Source organism: Chiloscyllium plagiosum, unplaced genomic scaffold, assembly GCF_037043375.1.
Source record: "Chiloscyllium plagiosum isolate Xiang-an unplaced genomic scaffold, Cpla_swu_hap1 HiC_scaffold_7, whole genome shotgun sequence".
Classification (NCBI taxonomy): domain Eukaryota; kingdom Metazoa; phylum Chordata; class Chondrichthyes; order Orectolobiformes; family Hemiscylliidae; genus Chiloscyllium; species Chiloscyllium plagiosum.
Window position 1 is genome coordinate 104,238,665 of NW_028270145.1, and position 25,812 is coordinate 104,264,476.

At 41.5% G+C, this 25,812-nt stretch overlaps 1 protein-coding gene across 3 annotated transcripts in view; it reads right to left on the reverse strand.

Annotated features, from left to right (window-relative positions):
• LOC122551782 (contactin-associated protein-like 5) overlaps positions 1-25,812 on the reverse strand; it is a 1,118,157-nt gene that overhangs the window by 491,071 nt on the left and 601,274 nt on the right. For all 3 annotated transcript variants that reach the window (XM_087989332.1, XM_043694246.2, XM_087989333.1), the window contains one exon: positions 1,410-1,559. In XM_087989332.1, the coding sequence (XP_087845458.1) occupies positions 1,410-1,559 (150 nt within the window). The remainder of the gene's footprint in view (positions 1-1,409; positions 1,560-25,812) is intronic.

Genomic DNA, 25,812 nt, shown 5'->3' on the forward strand with positions numbered 1-25,812 from the left:
CCTTTTCACTATGGAGCTGAACAGAATGAGAGGTAACCTATTGCCCATTATATAATATTTCTAGCGAGCTTGATAAGGTGGAAGGAGAAGGCACTCTATGCTACTTTCTTCCCACCCCCACCCTCCTCTCATTTATCTCTCCACTCTTCAGGCACTCTGCCTGTATTCCTGATGAAGGGCTTATGCCCAAACCGTCGATTTTACTACTCATCGGATGCTGCCTGAACTGCTGTGCTTTTCCAGCACCACTCCACTCCAGAAGGTGGAAGGAGAGGATAGGGTGATCCCCTTCCAATGTTCTCTGTGTGCTACACAGCCAAGCAGATGCTAGGGAGTTCTGCCCATGCCAATCAGTGTGCCAATGTATTGGTATCCACTTGCAGAAGCTACTGTCATACAGGGAGTTTTGCACAGCGAAAAATAATATTGGCTGTTTTTCAGCAGTGCAGACTCAATGGGTGAAGAGCCTTTGTCTATGTAGAAGTCTTCTATGACTTTATATCGCAGGGGTCATCAGTTCCCTCTCATTGGAATGGCTGGACCTAAGATTGATAATCTCGTGATAAGGTATTAACCATCTAGGATGAAGAGAAATCACTCCAATCAGAGGGATATGAATCTGTGGAATAATTCACTCCAGGGATCATGGGCACCATGGTCAATTGGATGAATTCAAGACTGTTTTTGATCGGTTTTTTGGTCCCTAAAGAAATCAAGATCTGACGGGACAAAGGAGGAATGTGGAGTTGATGTAGAAGATCAGTCATGATCTTATAGAGTGGCACAGCAGTCTAATCCTGCTCCTAAATGTTAAGGTTCTCACCTTCACCAGCAAAACAAGGTTGCACGAAAAGATGGTCCTGAATCTCCATCAATCAGACATAAAGAATAAACCTGAGAGAAAATCTTAATGAGAAACAAAATTGAAAAAGAGGGGTTACGAGGTTGTGTGGCTGATGGGCAAGCATCATCTGACTGAATGATCAAGGAAACACACACTTGCCCAAAGTTATGAGCAGGCTAACATCACATTCCAATTGGGTGGGGAAAGACCAGCATGTCAACACATGGCTATCAGATGGTCAATAGTGGGAGACTGAGTCAAGGTCAGTTGGAGGTCAGTTCGTTGGATAAAAGCTTCACAATCACATTCAAGTAGAGTTGGCAATTTTAATACAAAGACTGTAATATGTTTTAAATCCATTGCTGTGGTGTACATCACTGACTGTCAAGGTGGATTAGAGTCATAGAGTTGTACAGTATAGAAACGGACCTTTTGGTACAATTCATCCATGTCGACCAGATATCCTAAAATAATCTTGTCCCATTTTTCAGTACTTGGTCCATATCCCTCGGGATTATTACCACCTAATGATATACCATTCAGTCTAAAAGGGAATGGTCCCCACCTCCAAAATAGTAGCTGCCTCCTGAGTACATCCGCATCTGTGTGGTCAAGTGAGCAGTCATGGCAGCTTCACTGTTCAACTGGACACTGACATGATTCCGTCTGGCACTCAAATGGATGGTGTGCCATTGTCCATCGTTCAGATTGCGCCCTGTGAGAGGGAAACACAGGAGACAATGAGTTTAATTAAAGAAACACCACTAGGTTTATTAATGTATGCTCACTGCATCAGAACTAGTTATAACTTACAAAGATTTAACGCGATTGATTAAAAGCCAGAACAGAAACATAGATAGATAGAAAAGTACAGCACAGAACAGGCCCTTTGGCCCACAATGTTGGGCCGAGGTTAATCCTAATGTAAAATATAGTAACTTAACCGACATATCCCTCAACTCACTGCTATCCATGTGCATGTCCAGCAGTCACAACAATTTCTTTCACATGCAGTGAGTTGTTAACAATCTGGAATACACTCCTTGCAAAGCTGGTGGAAATAAGATTTAACAATAACTTTCCAAATGGAATTGTAGAAATATTTGGAAAGGAATCAGACTGTGGGATGATTGTGAAAAATTGTTAGGGTGTGGGAAAGTGGGGAGACGGTAAGTTGATTTGGGATTAAATTTTAAAGAATGTGTGTAGCTACAATGGGTTAAGTGGGCTCCTGAGGTGCTGTACAACTTATTCATTCTTTGACAAATTCAAAAACTCTGGATGCTGGAAATCTGAAGCAGAAACAGAAACGCATTAGGTCTAGCAGCATCTATATTTGAAGAAGGATCACTGGACCCGAAATGGTAACTCTGCTTTCTCTCCACGCTGCTGCCAGACCCGCTGAGCTTCTCCAGTAATTTCCTGCAGTTTTTATTATTAATTTTGTAATTAATTGTTGGAATGGTTAAATATCTTTAATTGATGCCGTGCAGTCAGAGTTTATCAACCTTTCAAGTTTATAAACTTTTATATCAAAACAAAGATTAAAAACACTACTGATTCAACATTATTTTTGTGAACAACATACATTACAATATAGAACAGAATTTACCTATATAATGATCAAAAATCTCTACCTCCACAATTATAGTGAACAATGTATTTAAGTCAACATACAATTCTCCAGGAACCAATCCAAAGTGACTCATAGTTCTTAAAGATTTCATTCCTTTCTTTTCATAACTGGGTAAGTTTTCACTGCAGGACTGTGTTCCACAGTGGGGTGGTTTTCTCCAGTATATCCCTGGCTCAAGCTCTTATCATCTTGTTTCAAATCTTCTTGAAATCTATTCAAGTTAGAGCAAGCTCCCATCTTATTCCTCTTCAGAGAACGATGGGGACTAGCCTTTTCTATCTGTTTTTCGCCCTTTGTGGATCCCGTCAAATTGTTTACCTGTGCAATACAGGGATATTACTTAAGAGAAGCTTGTAATTCAATCCTGCAATGGCTTCGAATGTGTCCTTCCCTCTCAAAGCCCATTTTCATCAAAATACTAATTACAAGGGGCTTGTATCCAGATCAAAATGCTGAAAACCTGTCCATTAGACACCAACTCAATTCCATCTTAAAATTAAATTGGTAGCTTAAAGTATAAGCTGGGGCAGTATGGTGGCTCAGTGGTTAGCACTGCTGCCTTACAGCACCAGGATCCCAGGTTCGATTCCAGCCTCGGGCGACTGCGTGTCTGCGTGGGTTTCCTCCGGGTGCTCCAGTTTCCTCCCACAGTCCAAAGATGTGCAGGTCGGATGAATTGGCCATGCTAAATTACATCATAGTGTTAGTTGCATTAGTCAGAGGGAAGTGGGTTACTGTTCGGAGGGTCGGTGTGGACTGGTTGGGCCGAAGGGCCTGTTTCCATACTGTAGGGAATCTAGTCTTATAACCATTTATAACTTGAGGAGGTGGTGGCGTGGTAGTCATGTCATTGGACTCTGAACCTAAAACCCCGGGTTAATATTCTGAGGTGGCGGGTTCAAGTTCCATCATTGCAAATGTACATTGAAAAAAACACACAAATAAAAATAAGCCTAATGCCAACCATGTAGTTATTGCTGATGGTGTAAAACAACCTGGTTCATTATTATCCCTCAGGGAAGGAAATCTGCCATCTTACCTGTTCTGGCCTGAATGTGAATCCATGGCCAAAGCAATGCTGGTGATTCCTAATTTCCCTTTCTGCAATTGTAGATGGGCAACAAATTCTGACCTAGCCAGTGACACTGATACCACAAGAATGAATAAGAAAAGCTCTCACATGAAAACACAATACCATGGATACTGAAAATCTGAAGGAAGCACAGAGAACATTGTGAAAACTGAGCAGCATCAGTGGAAAGAGAAACCAAGTTAATATTTTAAGTCCAGAACTGATGATGCCAGATCTGCTGAATTTCTCCAGTGCTTTTCATGAATAAAACAAAACAACATTCTGTGTTTAAGCTTTTGTATCTTCTGCCTGGAGCAAGAGGTTGGAAGAGATTATCACCGGGTGGGAGAGATCTTTGATGGTGTTGGCTGCTGTTCCTCGGCAACAAGAAGTGTAGGCGGAGTCAATGGATGGAAGGTTGCATGATGGTCCATCTGTGTTCACAACTTTCTGGACTTTCTTATGGTCCTGGGCAAAGCAGTTGCCAAAGCAAGCGGTGATGCATTCAGATAGACTGCTTTCTATTGTGCATCTGTAAAGGTTGGTGAGGGTCCTTGTGGACAAGTTGAATTTCCTTAGCCCCCTGAGGAAGAAGAGGAATTCTTGACCATTGCATCCACGTGGATGGTCCAGGACAGATTGTTGGTTGATTGCTGATTCACAGAAAAAATGTTCTGGGATTCTCTTTAATCACTGACAATAAAATGTCAACAGAATTCAGAACAAGTCTCCTTCATTTCTCCATTTTATGCAAAGTTAAAACCAATTCCCAACATAGTCTTATAAAAACTCAATATAAAATATCTGTATTGATATATGGTCAAATATACATACCAGTGTACATATCCACAATTACAAACAACTTGAATTATTCAAATGCCTGAAATGCAATAAATAATTTCAAAGTGTTTTGAGGGAACGATATCGAGCAAGATTTGATACTTTGTCATGTAAAAGAATTTCAGGACAAATGACCAAAAGGTTGGTCAAAATACAATGGCTCCCCAATTGACAAAAGTGTAATTTATGAATGCTTGTACCTACAAACAAGATTCCATACAGGGGTGTAATTTTAAAGATCAAACATATGAGCACTTCCTATACTTACAAACTATTTGTCTTGCATTCTGCACTGATTTGAGTACAAATCAACTTGCAAAGAGACTCAAAAATGGAAACCATTTGCAACCTAGGGATTGCTAGTAGTGAGTTTCATAGAGCATTTTAAAGATAGCAATAGAGGAGGTTTCGTTTTTTGTGCTAAAAGCAGCTGAAGATGCTTAGGAACAGGTTAAAACCATTGGGTTTTTTGAATCTCATCTGTCATTCAATACGATTATGACCTCAACTCCACATTTACCAGCCTACCATTAGACTGCTCATTTTGATTTAATTTGATTCATTGCTGTCACTTGTACTGAGGTACAGTGAAAAGTGTTGTCTGACGCTAAATAGGCAGATTGTACTGTACAAGTGCATCAGGGTAACAGAATAGAGTGAAGGATACAGTGTTACAGATGCCAAGAAGATGCAGAGAGAGATCAACATTAACGTTAAACAGGTCTATACAAAAGTTGAATAACAGCGGGGAAGAAACTGTTCTTGAATCTGTACATATACACCAACTTTTATATCTTTTGCCCAATAGAAGAGGGTGGAAGAGAGTATAACTGGGATGGGAGAGGTCTTTGATTATGGTCTGATGTGGAGGTGCTGGTGTTGGACTGGGGTGGACAAAGTTAAAAAAATCACATAACACCAGCTTATAGTCCAATAGGTTTATTTATTGAACAAACCCAGATTGCTTTTAAGTCTTCAATCACTCAAAGCCTGCATCCCCATTTTAAGTGATTAAAGACTTAACAGCGATCTGGGTTTGTTCAACACATGGCATCAGTTGTATGACACTTTGATCTTTTACTATAAATTCTATGTCCTATGATCCTACCGCACTAGCTACCTGACGAAGGAGCAGTACTCTGCATGTTTGTACTTCCAGATACACATGTTAGACTATTACCTAGTGTTATGTGATTTTTAACTTTGATTATGTTGGTTGCTTTCCCAAGGCAGTGGGAAGAATTGATGGAGTCAACGGTTGGTAGGCTGGTTTCCATAAGCAATTAAAATAAAGAATCGAAGCAAGGTCAAAAACAGACTAGGAGAGAAACCTACAAGGGTTGTACGGCTGGAGGGGACTTACCAGGATGTAAACCTGGGTGATCCCTCATTTGGATGGTGTTAGCAATGAGGAAAGAATGGACAAATTTGATTTGTTTACACTTGAACATTGAAGGAAGAGGGGTGACCTGATAGCAGTTTACCAAATTATGAGAGGTAGAATGGATAATTGGAGTCTTTTTCCCCAGTGTAGAAATGTCAATTACTAGGAGTCGTAGGCTTAAGGTAAAAGATGGTAAGTTTAAAGATGATATGAGAGGTAAGCTTTTTACACCGAGGGTGATGAGTGCCTGGAATGAGCTGCCAGAGGAGGTGTGAGAAGCAGAACGTTTAAGAGACATCTTGACAAATATATGAATAGGCAGGGAATAGAGGGATACAGACCGTATAGAGGTAATAGTTTAGAAAGGCATCATGTGTCAGCATAGGCTTGATGGGCCCAAGGGTCTGTTCCTGTGATGTACAGTTCTTTATATCTTTGTATCACAAGGATAGGGAAGAATGAGAGACTTGAAGACAGGGATGAGAATTTTAGTATTGAGATACGACGGGTCCAGGAACCAACATACACCAGCAAGCACAATGGATGCTGGATAAGATCATTGTGAGTTTGGACCCAGACAAGAGTTTTGAATGCATTCAAGTTGAAAATAGAAGCCTGGCAAAGAGTTCACTGGAACCTTCCATTCTAGTAGTAACATAAGAAGGCTGTGGAGGCCAGGTCATTGAATATATTTAAGAAGGAGATAGATACGTTCTGGAGTATCAAGGGGATCAAGGGTTACAGGGAGAATGGTGTTGAGAAATGTATCAGCCATGATTGAATGGCAGAGCAGACTTGATGGGCTGACAGGCCTAATTTCTGCTCCTATGTCTTATGGTCTTATAGTTTTATAAAAACAAGAGTGAGGGTTTCATTAGTAACTATGTTATAGAGGTGGAAGTAGGTACTCTTGTGATGTCACACATATGTAGTCAGGCACTAATCTTGTGGTCAGATGTGACACGAAGTTTACAAGCAGTCAGATTCAGCCTCAGAGATGCATATGAACTTGTAACCATTCAGATTAGGAACAGGAGAAAGCCATTTTCTCACTTGAACCTGCTCTGCCATTTGATAAGATCATGGTTGATCTGGTCGAGGCCTTCTTTTCCTGTCAACCATCTCCAATAACCTTTGACTCTCTTTCCAGTCAAGGATCTTTCTACTTCTGTCTTAAAAATTTTAAATGAATCTTGCTTCACCAAAGACTCTTCATCCTTTGAGAGAAAACCTTTGGCCTCATTCCCATCTTAACCCTTTATTTTTAAGATTTGGAGATGCCGGTGTTGGACTGGGGTGTACAAAGTTAAGAATCACACAACACCAGGTTATAGTCCAACAGGTTTAATTGGAAGCACTAGCTTTCTGAGCATTGCTCCTTCATCAGGTGGTTGTGGAGTGCACAATTGTAAGACACAGAATTTATAGCAAACGTTTACAGTGTGATGTAACTGAAATTATACATTGAAAAATACCTTGATTGCTTGTTAAGTCTCTCATCTGTTAGAATGACCATGTTAGTTTCACTTCTTTCATATGTAAATCACAATTTTTTTTAAAAGTTACATTCTCAGGTTAACTGTAACAATTGGTGTGAGAGATGAGATACTTAAAATCAGATATTCTACATACTAAAGCATTTGCATGAAAGCTAAACACTGCAGATGCTGAAAATTTTAAAATGCTCTACAGTTCAGACAGCAGTTGTGAAGAAAACTACAATTGTAGTTTCAGGTTAACTTTACACTTAACTGTTCATTTTTCTCTGTCTCCACTGTCATTTCTGTGCACACTTTTTGCTATAAACAAATGTTAAAGATTGCAGTATAAAGCCCTCTCCGCTGCAAACATCTCTACCTGCACCACACTTTGCAGTATCCCAAAACTGTGACTAATTCAATTAACAGCTTCCTCACAGGCAAAGTTCAAACATCAGCATTTAATCTGCAAGGCGACTAAAACTCTTCAGGCATTCACAATTCAATTAGTAGTTGCTGAAGAGGGAGATCTGATGCTGTTAGCTTGTTGAAAATGAAATGCTTGGTTGAAATGGAAGAGGTTTTCGGAAGACTGCATGTTGACGCAATGTTCTGCATGGTGTTTCTTGCAGAAACTACAGCCCAAAGTAAAAAAGTGTGGAATAATTCCCTCAGTAAAATGCAATTTAAAGAAAAGCACATTACAAATAAGTTATATTTCATCAATGTGTCTTTTTTTTGAATAAAGACAAGAGGAATGTAAAATGCAGATGTTCCATATTTTTCAGATGGTAATGTACGTACTCAAGAATACAGTATCAAGATCACTGGCAATTCAAAGAATTAAAATTGCAACAAATGTATCTCTGAATAAGACCATCCCTCTGCAATACATCATCTTCAACCATCATATTGTGATTGGAGTTAATCAGGTGCAGATGGACTGGGATGAAGGTGCTAGCAAATCAGATAAACAGGGAGGTAGAGAGAGCTTTATTTAGAGGGAATGGGGTGGAGGTGGTACTGGAGGAGACAAAATGTAGGCTTATAAAGATACTGCATCATTACAAGGCAGCTATCTGGATAATGATATAGAGTGGCAGAGGAAGGGATGGAGTGTACAGACATAGAAAAAATACAGGAATTAGGATCAGAGTGGGGCAAAAAGACAAAATTAATGGTTTTCTACTTGAATGCATGTAGTATTTGGAACAAAATAAATGAATTAATGCACAAATATAGGTTAATGGGTGTAAACTTGAGTCACTGTGGAGAGATGGCCACAAGGAGATAAAAGCTGGGAATTAAAGATTCAGAGGTACGCAGCTTTTAGAAAGGACTGGAAAAGGTGATGGAGTAGCTTTCTTAGTCCATGACAGAATAGGTAAGAAATGTTCTTAGTTTGGAAGATGTACAATCCATGTGGTTGGAGATAAGAAGTAAGAAGGGGAAGAAGTAACAGTAGAAGAAAATCAGAACTGCAGATGCCGGAGATCAGAGTCGAAAAGTGTGGTGCTGGAAAAGCACAGCAGGTCAGGCAGATCTAAGGAGCAGGAGAGTCGACAATTTGGGCAAACACCCTTCATTAGGAAAGGGTTGATGAAGGGCTCATGCCCAAAACGTCAACTCTCATGCTTGTCAGATGCTGCCTGACCTGCTGTGGTTTTCTAGCACCACACTTTTCGACAATGGTAAGAGTAGTCTCTCGGCCTGCCTTGAGTAGCTACATGGTAGACCAGAGACGAAAGAGGAGTTAATATGGGCTCATGAGAAAGGCAGTACATTATAATCATAGGTGTTTTTGATCTTCATATAGACTGGACAAGCCAGATTGACAGAGATTGAGTCCAGGCGAAAGTGGGTACTGTAGATGCTGGAGATTAGATTCCAGATTAGAGTGGTGCTGGAAAAGCACAACAGGTCAGGCAGCATCCGAGGAGCAGGAAAATCGATGTTTCGGGCAGGACCCCTTCATCAGGAGATAGAGTCCATTCAGGACTGTTTCTGAAATTAATATGTTGTAGATCCGAACAAGTATAAAATTATTTTGTACCTTGTCTTGTATAATGTGGTATGTTTAATTAATAATCTCAGATTAAAAGATACCTTAGAAAACAGTGATCATAACATGGTAGATGTTAGCATTCAGTTTCAGGGGGAGAAACTTGGTTCAGAAACAACTGTGTTAAACTTAAATAAGGGTAATTACAAAGCAATAAGGGGAAAGCTGGGGGGTGGAGTGGAGTGGGGAAGTAGTTTAGCAGTAAAGACAATGGCAGGTGTTTAAGAAAATGTGAAAGAAAAAGATCATGATTCACAACAAAAAAAAAGGTGAAGATTAGTGGTAAGCAAGAGAATTGGGAAGGATTTAAAAATGAACAAATGATGCCAAAAACCTAGTGAAGAAGGAGAAGGAGTAAGCATTTAGGATAAACTTGCAAGTAATATCAAAACAGCAAGAGCTTCTTTTAACATATAAAAGAGAGAGAGCAAAGTTAACACAAGCTCCTCAGAGAATAAACTTGGGGAAATAATAGTGGCAGAGGATTTGCACAAGCACTTGGCATCACTCTTCATCATAGAAGACTGTAATAGCATTCCAGAAGTATGGAATAATATAGGGTCAAAAAGAGGAAAGGAAATAAATACAATAACACGAGAGAAAATATACTAGAGAATTTAATGTGGCAAAACATTCTCTCTGACAGAACGCTGTTGGGCCAGTTCATTAGATATATTCAAGAGGGAGTTGGAATTGGCCCTTATAGCTAAAGGGATCAAAACATGTGAGGAGAGAGTGGGAATGGGATACTGAGATTTCATGATCAGCCATGATCACATCGAATTGTGGTGCAGGCTTGAAGGGCAGAATGGCCTACTCCAGCACCTATTTTCTATGTTTCCATGTTTCTAAAGGAGCAGTAATACCCCTGAACTTGACTGGAGTTATCCCAGGATATTAAAAGAAGTAGCTGTAGAGATAGTGGATACACTGGTCATAATCGTACAAGAATCATTAGATTCTGGAAAAGTCTGACAGGATTGAAAACTGCCAATGTAACACCTTCAGTGAAAATGGACAGGAGGCAAAAAACAGATAATTATAAGTCAGTCAATATCTGTCATTGGGGAAATGTTAGAGTGTACCATGTAATGGCAGAGCATTTAGAATTACATAAATGATCGACCAGAGTTTGGATGGGTTTAATCATGCCTGACAAATTTATTAAAATTCTTTGCGGAGGTAACAAGCAGGAGAGACAAAGACAAAGTAGTGGGTGTAACATATTTGGATTTGCAGAAGGTACCACAAAATAGGCTACTTAATACAGTAAGAAGCTATGGCTTGCGAGTAGTATATTAGCATAGATAGTATTGGCTAGCCAATAGAAAGCAGAGAGATGAGATAAAGGGGTAATTTTCAAGAATGCAACCTGAAACTAGTGGAGTGCCACAGGGATGAGTTTTAGGGCCTTAATTACTTACAATGCATATTAATGACTGTGGTAAAAACAATGACTGCAGATGCTGGAAACCAGATTCTAGATTAGAGTTGTGCTGGAAAAGCACAGCAGTTCAGGCAGCATCCGAGGAGCAGGAAAATCAACGTTTTGGGCAAAAGCCCTTAATCATGTGATGAGGAAAGCAAATGGTTTGTTGCCAAGTTTGTGAATGACATAAAACTAAGTGGAAACCCAAGTGATGAGGATGATACAAAGAGTCTTGGCCTTTATCCCAAAGAGAATGGCATATATAAATTAAGAAATCTTGCCAAAACTATACAAGGCACTAATTCAACCACATCTGGAATACTTACAACAGTTTTGCTTCCCTTATTGAAGGAAAGAAGTACTGTCATTGGAGGCAGTCCAGAGAAGATCCATTAGGTTGACATCAAGTATGAAGGGACCTTTTTTTTATGAGGAACAGTTAAGTACATTGGACTTGTAACTCATTACAGTTCAAGAGAATGAGAGGAGATCTTACTGAAACATGCAAGAATCTTAGGGGGCTTGACATTTAGATGTGGAGATTAGAGTGAGGCTGGAAAAGCACAGCAGGCCAGGCAGCATCCAAGGAGCATGAAAGTTGACTTTTCAGGAAAAGCCCTTCATGAAGGACTTTTGCCCGAAACGTTGATTTTCCTGCTCCTCGGATGCTGCTGGCCTGCTGTACTTTTCTAGCACACTCTAATTTTGACTCTAATCTCCAGCATCTGCAGTACCCACTTCCACCCAGATAGATGTGAAGAGGTTGTTTCTCTTTTTCGGAAAATGTAGGAACAGAGGGCATAATCTCAGAATAAGAGTTATCCATTCAAAACAGAAATGATGAGGAATTTCTTCTGCCAGAAGGTAATGGGTCGGTGGGATTCTTTATCACAGAGGGGTGTTGAGGATGGGTCATTAACTATATTCAAGGGTGAAATTGAGATATTTTAATCAGTAAGGGAGTCGAGGAAATGGCAGAAAAGTGGTGTTGAGGATTATCAGATCAAACATTATTCGATTACTTACAGTGTGGAAACAGGCCTTTCAGCCCAACAAGTCCATACCGACCCGCAACCCACCCAGACCCATTCCCCTACACCTAACACTACGGGCAATTTAGCATGGCCAATTTACCTAAACTGCACATTTTTGGATTGTGGGAGGAAACCGGAGCAAACCCACCCAGACACGGGGAGAATGTGCAAATTCCACAGAGAGAGTTGCCGAGGCAGGAATTGAACCCAGGTCTCTGGCACTGTGAGGCAGCAGTGCTTTCCACTGCGCCACTGTGCTGCCCACTGAATGGGCAGACCCAATGGGCTGAATGGCTGACTTGTGTTCCTATGTCTTACTGTCTTAAGGTTGTTTCCCTTTTGGAAGAATCTTGGACTAGATGGCATAAGCTCAGAATAAGGGAATGGAGATAAGGAGGAATTTCTTCTTTCAGAGAAAGGTGAATCTGTAGCCTTCTTCATTTGTATTCCAGTTTTATTTCTCATTTATCTGGTAATGTAGCAGCTGGCTACTGAACCAATTTGATCAATAGAGTTCAGTGACTTGCTTTGTGGTCATTTATTGTAGAGATTTGTTTGAAAACCTTTCACCCAATGTCTATCCTTAATCTCATGGAGTGCAGTTGATGAGTCATCTTTGAAGACAAATAGCTTCCCTGACCAGCAATGTAAACTCCCAGCATCTACAATGACTTCACTGGGTAGGTTAGTGCATAGGTAAACTCTGCAGAGCCTGGGTGGTTCAGATTCAATCCCTAATTTGAGTTTGCTCTGCATGGTTTCAATTGTCACATTGTTAAGGCTGGTATAACTGATCTCAGCCTGTCTGCTCAGGCTTATTTTGCATTATTGTAAAAAGAGGCATGCTGTCAAGCCTTTTTGTTTTGAACTCATCAGGACAACCACAAGAATGCCAAATTTCAAAGGGAACAACAATTTCACAGTATTGGGAAAGGGTGCTGATTGGCTGGCAAGTTGACTCTGATTGGTTATCGAGTCATAGAGGTCTACAGCATAGAAAAAAGGCCCTTTGGTCGATTGCATTAGTGTGAGTCAAAAGCAATCACTTAGCTATTCCAATCCTATTATCCAGCACTAGGCCCACTGTCTTGTCATGCCTTGGCTACGCAATGCATATCTAAATACTTCTGCCTCTGCCATCTTTACAGGCAGTGAGTTCCATATTTCTACCACCCTCTGGGTGAAAAAGATCTTCTTCACATCTCTAAACCTGCTGCCCTGTACCTTAAATTTATGCCAATTCACCCCCACCCCCACCCCCTTCCCCCTCTCCCCCCCTTCAGTCATTGATCCCTCCATCAAGGGGGGAAGTCGTTACCATGAAGGATGCACCAAACAACTATTGCTCCATATTGACTTAGTAACAAAACAGCTCTCCTTTCTCATGTGGAATAAATTGTTGGCAATCTTGCTCTTGTGCTGATGAATGAAATATGAACAGCTTCAACAGCATTTCTGCTTTTTCAGCTATACTTAAGTTTTGTATATCAAATGGCAATTATTATACACTAGGGTTATTGATAGGGACAATTTTGAAACAACACCAATATGTTGGATAGATTAGGTAGCACATGAAAAATCTTTAAAAGTATGAATGCCATTTTCACTGACAGGAATGCTGAATAAGATGAGTTATAGGAGGCCTTGAGGTACACATGCATTTGCAAAAATGAGACAGACAAGTGCTAACTCAAGTGATAAATATTTTACATCAGTGATGACGTTCATGAAAATACAGCAAAGGATTAAGCTCATCACTGCGGCTGTCTGTCTTGCAACAATAGTATGTCTTTGTCCAAGTGAAAACAACTGATACCTCATTATTAAAATGGGAAAAAATATTCAAATACCATCAAAAACCTGCTTTGAAGCCTTTACTGCTAACTATGAAAAAGTTATAAAAGATAGTTGTATGAAAAGCTAATTCTGTCAAGGGATAAGGGAAAAAGGATACACAGGCATGAGAGGCAGTTCTGAAAGGTTCACCAGGCTGATTCCAGATACAGAGGGATTGTTTTATGAGGAGAGGTTCTGGATTAGAGTAGTGCTGGAAAAGCACAGCAGTTCAGGCAGCATCCGAGGAGCAGGAAAATCAACGTTTCGATTTTCCTGCTCCTCGGATGCTGCCTGAACTGCTGTGCTTTTCCAGCAGCACTCTAATCCAGAGTCTGGTTTCTAGCGTCTGCAGTCATTGTTTTAACTCTTATGAGGAGAGGTTGACTATCTTGGGCCTCCCCTCATTCGAATGGAGAGGAATGAGAGGCAACTTTATTGAACTGCACAAGATTCTTAGGGGAATTGACAGAGTGGATGTAAAAAATTTGTTTCACGTTGTGGGAGAGTCTCGGACCAGAGAGCATAATCTCACAATGTAGGGTCACACATTTAAGACAGAGATGAGGAGGAATTTCCTCTCTCAGAGGACAGTGAATCTATGAATTCATTACCACAAAAGGCTGTTGAGGATGAGTAATTAAGTATATTCAAGACTGAGTTAGGCAGATATTTAATCAGGAAGGGAATCAAGGGTATTGGGGAAAAGGCAGGAAAGTGGAGTTGAGGATTATTGAGTCAGTCATGATTTCATTGAATGACAGAGAAAATTCAATGGGATGAATGGCCTATTTCTGTTCCTTTGTCTAATGGTCTTAGGCCATAGTGGAATAAAATTGCATGGAGTAGACAATAAGCCCTTATCCATTGGAATGACAGAGTCAATTTGAATGGTTAAATGGCCTACTCCTACATCAATTTCCTATGTTCCTGTGACACAGAAAGCTAATGGGGTTTTGAGCAATCACATTCATGGGAACTTGGGGGAGGGTGTGCCCAATTTCTAAGCTCTCACCTACAAGGGCATAATTATTAGATAATCATTTGAGTGAACATCTGGTGATCCAAATGGCCTGTAACCCCAAATCCACCCATTGGATGGCACAGTGTTGTTAGCATTGCTGCCTCACAGCACCAGGGACCTGAGTTTGATTCCACCCTCAGGTGGCTGTGTGGAGTTTGCATGTTATCCCCATGTTTGTGTGGATTTCCTCCAGGTGCTCTGGTATCCTCCCACAGTGCACAGTTGTGCAGGTCAGATGGATTGGCTATGTTGAATTGCCCATAGTGTGCAGTGATGTGTATAGATTAGCTATGGGAAATGCAGGGTTACAGGGATAGGATAGGAGCTAGTCTGAGTGAGATGCTCTTTGGAGGGTCAGTGTGGACTCAATGGAGCGAATGGCCTGCTTCTACTCTGTAGAGATTCTCTGACAATGTTACTGGTACTTCCATCAATGTCGTAAGTCTCCTATTGAATAATTATTGTGCTAGAATCCCCACATTGTGGAAGCAGGTCAATCGGCCTATCGAATCAACGCTGACCCTTTGAAGAGCATCTCAGCCAGACCCAACCTCCTTACCCTACCTCTGTAACCCTGTATTTCTCATGGTCAATCCACTCACACTGAACATCTTTGGACTGTGGGAGGAAACCTGGAGCATCCTGAGGAGACCCATGCTGACATGGGTAGAATGTACAATCTCCACATAAACAGTTGCCCGAGTCTGGAATTGAATCCGGATCCCTGGCATTGTGAGGCAGCAGTGCTAACTGCTGAGCCACCGTGCCACCCCCACCGTCTCTGTTATGGGGGGACTGAGCACAGAGCTGGGAAAGACCCTGGATAGAACAGTAAGTGCAAGCATTGCACTTCCTCACCTTGAGCAGGTCTGTGAACAAACCAAAAGCAAGCAATGCTGCACTGTGGAAGTCATTCTTGTACATCAGGGCAGATTACTGCGGTCTTCAATGCTCCATAACAGGAGAAGCTGCATTTATTATGCCACAGGTTTCCATTGGAGTTGTCATTAATGTTGGGACATTGTTCCTGAGGGATGAGGGAGAACTGCTGCAAACCCTGTTTTCTTCCTAATTGTACATAATTAGTGATCTTCTAAAAAACAGATATGTATTTTTTAAGTTCTTACGTGAGTGGATAATTTAAATAAACAGTTGCACCTTTATTTTTGCTTGTAGATTTAATATAATGTTTTAACAAAATCTAATGTTACGGCATTCACTCAATTTGTCTCAAACACACAAGTACACTCAAGGGAAGTACAACTAAACAGAACTATGCATTTTCCACAGGTTAAAAACAGAAAGAATAATTCATACAATTGCCTTGTAGCGGAAAGCGATATGTAGCAGGCTTGAAGGGTAGTTTATATGAATTCGAGAGTCAAATTCACACACCTGAGTCATTTTTGGGTTCTTTCAAAGATATAGATTTCCGACAGGTTAGAAAGTTAGTTTCTTATAGTCTCGTTACCAGGCATCACTTTCCTGTACTAGTGGGGCCAAAAAGGAACAGTTTGGAGACTATACAAGGAAACAACTTCTAGTTTTTAAGTTATATATGTTCTTGGCCTTTTTGCCGCTGCAGTATATATTCTGTCATCAGCATTCAAAGACCAAACATTATCATGGAGCTCCTCATATTTGCAGTTCCTTTCCTTGAATATAGTGGTGATTGCTGGCTGATTAACCACCTCCTGGTTGATTATTTGGAGACATTAATCTTGAGGAGGTTATGGCAAACACCTTTATTGTTTCGAAAAAGACCCTTTCAATTTATGATGGTCACACAATAGGGGTGTTTTCTTTCTGGGACGCGTGCTTTCATCGCTGTTTGACAATGAGTCAATTTTGTGTCAATACAAGCTGAGTAATCAGTGACCATCAGTGACCATCTTTGCAGCACATTGTCCTTTTTTAAAGGAAATGTCTTATTTCATAGGATCCACGTTGATAGGGATGTGCTAGCATTGGCATGACAATATGTTTGGAGTCAGATAACCAGGGCTAGAAATCCATTCTCATTCTACTTATCCTACCGTGCGAAAACTGGGACAAATTTGATTAATTTCAGGGTGTATCCAAATTTTCAATACATCCACCCTCATGCTTTGTTTGATGATATCTCTAATATGCCCATGAATGGTCAACAGGCCTCTTCAAACTTTACTCTTTGGTCAGACACCAAAGGTGTGGAGGTGCCACTGTTGGAGTGGAGTAGACAAGTAGACATCGCCAGACCATAGCATCACGACGGTTGGAGGAAGAGCGCCTCATCTTCTGCCTAGGAACCCTCCAACCACAAGGGATGAACTCAGATTACTCCAGTTTCCTCACTTCCCACCCTCCCTCCCCACCTTGTCTCAGTCAAATCCCTCAAACTCAACACCGCCTTCCTAACCTGCAATCTTCTTCCTGACCTCTCCGCCCCCACCCCACTCCGGCCTATCACCCTCACCTTGACCTCCTTCCACCTATCGCATTTCCAACGCCCCTCCCCCAAGTCCCACCTCCCTACCTTTTATCTTAGCCTGCTGGACACACTTTCCTCATTCCTGAAGAAGAGCTTATGCCCGAAACGTCGATTCTCCTGATCCTTGGATGCTGCCTGACCTGCTGCGCTTTTCCAGCAACACATTTTCAGCTCTGATCTCCAGCATCTGCAGTCCTCACGTTCTCCTGGACAAGGTCAGAAGTTAGAAGACACCAGGTTATAGTCCTGCAGGTTTATTTGAAATCACAACTTTTGGAGCTCTGCTTGTTTGTCAGATGAAGACAAAGAGGCAACATTCTGAAAGCTTGTGACTTCAAATAAACCTGTTGGACTATAACCTGGTGTCATGTGACTTCTGACCTTATATAGCAGGGAAACAGATCCTTTGGTCCTACCAGTCCATGCCCAAAATCATCCCAAACTAAACTAGCTCCACCTGACTGCTCCTGGCCTATATCCCTCCAAACCTTTCCTGTTCATGAACTTATTTAAATGTCCTTTAAATGTTGTAATTGCACCTCATCCACTACTTCCTCAGGAAGTTCATTCCAGATGCAAACCACCCTCTGTGTAAAACATTTGCCCCTCATGTATTTTCTAAATCCCTCTCCTTTCACCTTAAAAATGTGTCCCCTAGTCTTGACATCCCCCATCCTAGGAAAAAGACCATCAACTCTGTCTGTACTTCTCATTATTTTATAAATTTCTACAATGTTGCCTCTCAATCTCCTACACTCCAATGAAAAAAGACCCAGGGTCAAGATTAGAGTGGTGCTGGAAAAGCACAACGGGTCAGGCAGCATTCAAGGAGCAGGAAAATTGACATTTCGGGCAAAAGTCCTTTATCAGGAAGAAAGACCCAGCCTATCCAGCCTTTTCTTTATAATTCAAACATTCCATACCTCGCAACATCCTGGTAAATCTCTTCTGAAACCTTCCCAGCTTAAAATTATCCTTCCTATAACTGAGCAACCAAAACTGGACACAGTATTCCAGAAAATATCTCACCAATGTCCTATACAACTTCAACATGACCTCCCAACTCCTATACTCAAAGGACTGAGCAGTGTTTGTAATGCAGCCGAACCAGGAGAGTGCAGAAGATTGGCAGGAAGAAGAAATGTCAATCTGTTTAACCTGGCTTCACAGCACTGTGACCTCTAGCCAGCCTCTAAGCTTTCCTAGTACTTACTGGACAGCCATTGTCAGTCATGTAAATGGTGGAAAACGAATTGGGTTGATGGTGGAATTGTTGCTGGAGGTATAATAGGTTCTGGAAACTTGTTGGGCTTATTGAGATGAGATCAGGTACCCTATCTCGACAGAAACTTCAGTCTTTGAAGTCTGGTGCACTCTAGCGATCCAAGCCTGAAAATGATCTGAGACCAATTCTGATACCTTCAGAGTTCCACTTACTCAAGAAATAGCAATACTCTGTGTTTCAAGGCTTTTAGGCCCTAACTTTATACAGGAACTTTACTTCTCTGCTATGAACAATAAACCGAGGGAACCAGCAGAGAAAAGGAGGAAATAGTGGGTTTGAACCATTAACACAATTTTGATGGGATCCTGTCATTGTTTCCCAGTATAATTAGAGTGAGGAACCACGCCAACCCCTATTTTAAAGCTTGCATCCCTCACTCAACTCAATGATGATCATCAGCTTCCTGAATGTAAGTGAACCCAACTGAAATTTCCAGGAGAAAAATGTCATTGCATGTTCTTAGTCTAAAAGTGGAGACCTTTTACTAAAGTAGATTAGATTAGATTACTTACAGTGTGGAAACAGGCCCTTCGGCCCAACAAGTCCACACCGCCCTGCCGAAGCGCAACCCACCCATACCCCTACCCCTACATTTACCCCTTACCTAACACTACGGGCAATTTAGCATGGCCAATTCACCTGACCTGCACATCTTTTGGATTGTGGGAGGAAACCGGAGCACCCGGAGGAAACCCACGCAGACACGGGGAGAATATGCAAACTCCACACAGTCAGTCGCCTGAGGCGGGAATTGAACCCGGGTCTCTGGTGCTGTGAGGCAGCAGTGCTAACCACTGTGCCACCATGCCGCCCATCAAAGAACAAAGAACAAAGAACAAAGAAAATTTACAGCCCAGGAACATGGCCTTCGGCCCTCCAAGCCTGAGCTGATCCAAACCTACTGTCTAAACCTGTCGCCCAATTCCTAAACATCTGTATCCCCTCTGCTTCTCACCTACTCATGCATCTGTCCAGATGCATCTTAAATGAATCTACTGTGCCTGCCTCTACCACCTCTGCTGGCAACGTGTTCCAGACACCCACCACCCTCTGTGTAAAGTACTTGCCGCGTGCATCCCCCTTAAACCTTTCATCTCTCACCTTGAAAGCGTGACCCATCAGCTCCAATCACTACCCCCTTTCCATAACAGTTAGTTATTTGGCATCCTGTGTTTGTGACCAACCTGTACCTTCCCCAGATTGTGTCTGCGTTGGTTCCGAATTCAATTGAGGATGATGGTGTTGCACTGATCAAAGGTCTTCATCTGTGCTGGAGACTATCCATTGGATTGGGAAGATGGATTTTTATCGGGATAGCAGCGCAGTTTGCTCTTCACAATTACTTCCTCTATTATACATATTACTAATCACCCTGGTCAAATACATTATGATACACCTCAGGAGTAGGTGGAACTTGAGGTCAGCTGACCCTGAGGTCACTATACCACCTACTCACCCTATTTCACACTTCTGCACATTGTGTATGCTGATATGTTGATGGTGCAACCCGTGGATATAAACATAGCACCTTCTACCCTCTTTGCCAATTGTCACAGTCCTAACTGCTTCTAAACTCTCTCTTCTGAAAACAATATCCAGACAGAGTGTCTTCTTTAATACCTGTAGCATACTGTGTTTGTATTGCTATTAAAAGAAAGATAAGGAGTATTGAGGCACAGGATGTGTCCATTACTTTCTCAGGTTTATTTTCTGATATTGCAAATGATATAATTTTGTTGAAACTTGAGAATTCATTTGTCATTTTCACTCATCATTTGCTACATCTTTGCTAACATTGCTTCGTACAGTTCAGCAAGTTTGCAATGTAATCGCTTAAAAATTTTCATTGTGTCTAAATACACTGTATTCTCTTCCAAATAAAGTATAATGATACATTGTTCTGGACCTCTAACTCATGGAATTGGCTGCTTGTCATGTATTGTCCCACATTCTTGGAATGCTGAGGTTGCCCCTTCTCCTCCTGTTGATAATGAGCTTATTGAGTTCACCAACACTCGCAGGATCGTATGATTTAATTGGCTGTTTCTTTCTTGTCATTCAGTGATATTCCTCATGAGCTACTCCTTCCAAAGCCGGATTATTGAGCTTCTCAACAGTCATTATGGTTAAGTAGGCTCTTGACAGTCTGAGAAATGTTAATGTCGCATTATTTCAGCTGCTTCAAAACTGCTGCTACTTTTCCACTTTATTAAGAGGATACTTGTGAATGTTTGAGCATATTGCAAAGGCAGGATAATAGCAAGCATTATTTGGGGAAGTTCAGGGAAGTCCTCTCAATATTCAAACAAATTATTTATTATTATTTATTATTATTTATCTACTCAGTAATTTGGAGGCTGTGATGTGCAAAAACCTGCCACTTTGTTCTCGTGCCCTTAATGCTGATTGGGTGGCAGACATACTTCTTCCTGGAGAGAAGAAGACTGAGAGACCATCTGATAGAGGTTTACAAAATCCTAATCGGGCTGGACAGAGCAGCTGTTTACATACATCAAAGAAGCAAGAATGAGAGAGCATAGATTTAAAGTAGTGTGCAAAGCAAAAGTGACATAAGAAACAGCATTTTTGCACAATGAGTAGTTAGGGTACGGAATGCATTGCCTGGAAATGTGGTGGAAGTAGGTTCTAATGAAGTGTCTGAGAGAGCATTGGATAGTTTTTTTTTGGATAGTAATGGTGTGCAGGAACATGGAGAAATGGCAAGAAATTGGCAATAGATCATAGACTCAGGCTAGATAATACAGCTGGTAGAGGCACAAAGGGCTGAATGGCCTCCTTCCACACCTTTGGCTGTTCTAAGGGTGTGAAAGGAACAAAGACAAACTGACTGCAGAAATTCACCAAAACAGCACCTTCCAAACCCATTAGGGGAAAGTGAGGACTGCAAATTCTGGAGATCAGAGTCGAAGAGTGTGGTGCTGGAAAAACACAGCCGGTCAGGCAATATCTGAGGAGCAGGAGATCCTGATGAATCACTTATGCTGTCTGACCAACTGTGCTTTTTCAGCACCACACTCTTCGGTCTTTCAAACCCATGTCCACTTCCATTTGGAAGGACAAAGGGAGCAGATGCATAGGAACACCAGTGTTCTCCTCCAAGTCACTCAACATCCTGACCTTCACTGGCAATGGGTCAAAATTCTGGCATTCTCTCCCTCATGGCATTGTGGATAAAACTTGCAGCTGACCATCACCTTCTCAAGGGCAACGAGGGATGAGCAATAAATGCTGACCCAGCCAGTGACACCCATGTCCCATCAACGAAATATTCATTAAAAAAAATCTTCTCATGATTTAATTCCTTTCTGAGGCAGCTTTCTACATACAATCTGGATGTCACATTTCCAACGTTACACTGACTACATTTCAAAAGGACTCAAATGTGTCTTTGGGATATCCTGTGGTTGTGAAATGCTGTACAAATAAATACAATCTTTTGCTTTATACCCACTGTTTGTAGGAGTTGGAATGTCATGTTGTACAGGACATTGATGAGACCTCATCTGTAGTACTCTGTGCAGTTCTGGTGGCCCTGCTATAGGAAGGACATGGTGGCATATTTTAAAGTGAGAAGAGAAGGATGTGGAAAGGACATGAGGGGTAACTTTCTTACACAGAGAGGGTGTGGTTCATGTGTGGAATGAATGAACTTCCAGAGGGAGTGGTGGATGGAGGTACCGTTACAATGTTTAAGTGGCATTTGGTAAGTACATGGACAGGAAAGGTTTGGAGGGAGATGGGGCAAGGGCAGGTAGGTGGGACGAGTTTAGCTTGGGAACATGGTTGGCATGGACTGTTTCCATGTTCTATGACACTATGACTTCTCCAGGAACTTCACCTCACAAAACTTTTAATTAGATTCCCCACACAGGCCTTTTGGCCTAACAAGTCCACACCAACCCTCTGAAGAGTAACCCACCCCCCTATATTTACCCCTGACTAGTGCAGCTAACACTATGGGCAATTTAACATGGCCAATTCATCTGACCTGCACATCTTTGGACTGTGGGAGGAAACTGGAGCACACAGAGGAAACCCATGTGGACACAAAGAGAATGTGCAAACTCCACACAGACAGTCACCCGAGATTGGGATCGAACCCGGGTCCCTGGCGCTGTGAGGCAGCAGTGCTAACCACTGAGCCACCATGGGTCTCCCTGTCCTAAAGATTTCCATTCTCCTTGATTGATATTTTTCTCCCACTTTCAACCGGGAATTATGTTCGTACTTGGTTAAGTTGAATGGTCTATTTCCATTCGAACATTCTTTACTGCAATGTGCTGACAGTTTTCCAATTTCTGGTGCATACACAAATGGTCTGTTTTTGCATTATAACAGTAATAAACCTTGTCCTGACCTCTGTTGACTTTTCCATATGGCCTTGTGGTCCATTGATTTTGATCTCCTGGGTATCTCACATCCCTCCATTCCACTTTCTACAATCATCTTCGACCTACTTGTTAGATGGCCCTCACTAAACAAACACTATCACCCATACCTAACTTCTACTCATCCTCGCTAATGTCACAATAACCTACTTTATTCCGTATTTGGTTTAAAAGCCTTAAAAACAATGAGACATAGTATAGGAAAAAAGATGAGTGCCTAACAGTAAGGTGTAAAGACAAGAGTCTCTCCATCAATGTCAACAAAACGAAGGAGCTGGTGATTAACTTCAGGAAGCGTAGTGGAGTGCATGCACCTGTCTGCTTCAATGGTGCTGAGGTGGAGATGATTGAGAGCGTCAAGTTCCTGGGAGTGACGCACCAACAATTTGTCCTAGTCTACCCATGTCAATGTGACAGCCAAGAAAGTACAGCAATGTCTCTACTTCCACAGGAGGCTAAAGAAATTCAGCATGTCCACAAGGACTTTTACCAATCTTTATAGATGCTCCATAGAAAGCATCCTATCTGAATGCAGCACAGTGTGGTTGAGCAACTGCTCTTCCCAAGATCACAAGAAACTGCAGAGAGTCATGAACACAGCCCAGTCCATCACACAAACCATTCATTGGTAAATGATAAATTCATTGACTCCATTTATACCTCCCACTGCCTCAGGAAAGCAATCAACATAATCAACGACTCCTCTCAACCTCGTTAAACTCTCTTCCATTAGGCAGATTTAAAATTTTGAATACATGTACAACAGATTCAAGACCAACTTCTTTGCCGCTGATATCAGATTTTTCAACAGGCCTCTCAAATATTAATGTTGATCTCTCTCTCTGCACTTTCTCTGTGGCTGTAACACTGTATTCTGCATTCTGTTGTGTTACCCTGATGCATTTTGTATGATGCAATCTGCCTGTATAGCACCCTAAACAAGTTTCACTGTGTCTCGGTACATATGACAATAATAAGTCAAACTCAAACTCAAGTTATCTACTTTGATAAGGCTTTCTGCTAATATCCTAAGATTTTGCAAGATGCACATTTGTTCTCCAATACACATATGAAATTTGTCATGTGATGAGTCTGTGTTCAAAACACATTATAAAGGCAGGACAATGTTCCTGCCAAAAAGGATTACAGAAAAGCCAGCAAATAAGGGGGAGCTCTCAGTAGAAAAATGAATTGCACTTCTACCATTGCAAAAGTGAAGAGCTGCTGATGCTGGACATTTGAAGTCAAGGCAGATCATGGCAGTGACTGTAGTGAGAGGATCTGAGTTAACATCCTGTCTTTGCTGAATGAGTTTTGATACAATGTTAACTTTGTTTCTCCCTCCTTAGACGTGCCTGACCCACTGAATGATGTTGGAATATTTTTTTCTTTGTTCTTTCTTGCTTCCTTTCACAATTTTTGCTGCTAATCTTATAAAATCGTTCAGTACCGAAAGGCCCTTGGGCCCATCAAATCTGTACTACTAAAAAGACACCATTACCTGCACTTGTCCCACATTCTTGCACTGGACGCATAGCCTTGATTGTCATGACACTTCAGATGCTCACCCAAGTAATTTTAAAGGTTGTAATGTTACTTTACTCAACTCATCTCTTAGGCAGTGCATTGTGGATCCCTACCACACTATGGATGAAAAGGTTTCGTTTTCTCAAAACCCTCTAAATTTCCTGCCTTTCATTTTAACATTATCCCCCTCTTGTTATTTAGTCTTCAACCAAGGGGGAGTGGCTGCTTTCTGTTCACACTGTTCAATGCTCCTCATAATCTGACACACCTCTATCATGTATCCCCCTCAGCCTTCAGTACTCCAAAGAAAACAACCACAGCTTATACAGCTTCTTTTCATAGCAATATCCTGGTGAGTCTCCTTTGCACCCCCTCCACTGCAGTCACATCCTTCCTATAGTGAGTTGACCAGAACTGCACACAGTACTATGTCTTTGGTCTAGCTATACCTCAGTACGGCTCTAACATGACTTCCCTGCTCTGATAATTTGATCCTTGACTAATTAAGGCCAGTATCCTGTCTTTCTAACCACCCTATTAAAAGTCCTGCCACCTTCAGGGATCTGAGTTGAGAGTGTGGTGCTGGAAAAGCACAGCTGGTCAGGCAGCATTTGAGGGCCAGGAGAATCGACGTTTCGGGCATAAGCCCTTCATCATAAGGGTTGGGGGGTGGGGGGGGGGGGGAGCTGAGAGATAAATGGGACGGGGCGTGGAGCTGAGGGGAAGGTAGCTGATCCTTGTGGAAAGAGGAGGAGAATTTCTTCAAGGTAGGCATCCTTGGAAGAGGCTCTGCAGCAGGGTTGAAATCAATGAGGAGAAACACCTCAATCCCTCAGTTCCTCTGAGCATGGTAGTGTCCTGCCATTCACTGAGTAGTCACTGATCTACAATTGTCTCCATTATCTTAACCCCTTTTATTTAGTTTTGATTCAACTGAACTTGAAGGCTGCTTAACTTGCAGTCTCTTCCACACTTCAGTTTATAATACAAGACTGGGTCACCGAGGTCATGATAATGACCTGGGTCACATCTTCAGAGAAATACTGACTTAATATTCATCAAACTGCATCACTGATCTGCCCTGCTGTTTTATTCATCTCAACTATTTTCCCTTCCTTCGCTGCATTCTTTATTCTGAGCTTGCATTCTTTATGAATTTGGCCTTGTTCTCTGTTCTCATATCTCCCTGTCTCATATCATTTCTAGCTTTCTGATGCACTTACTATTTCATTCCCATCTTCTTCAATAATAAGAATTGCAGTGGATCCCTGATGCTTTGCTAGTGAAGTTGGCTCGCTGGAGACAGACAAACCATCTTGTGCTGCTTTCAGGCTCGCAGGGGATTATAAACAGTATAATTACGAATTAACACACGACAGATCAAAAACTGCCTCTTATTTTATTAATGGGAATTACTTGTGGTAGATTAGAAATTGGCAATTTTACATATTTATCGGGAACTGTAACTAGTATCATAATGGAGGT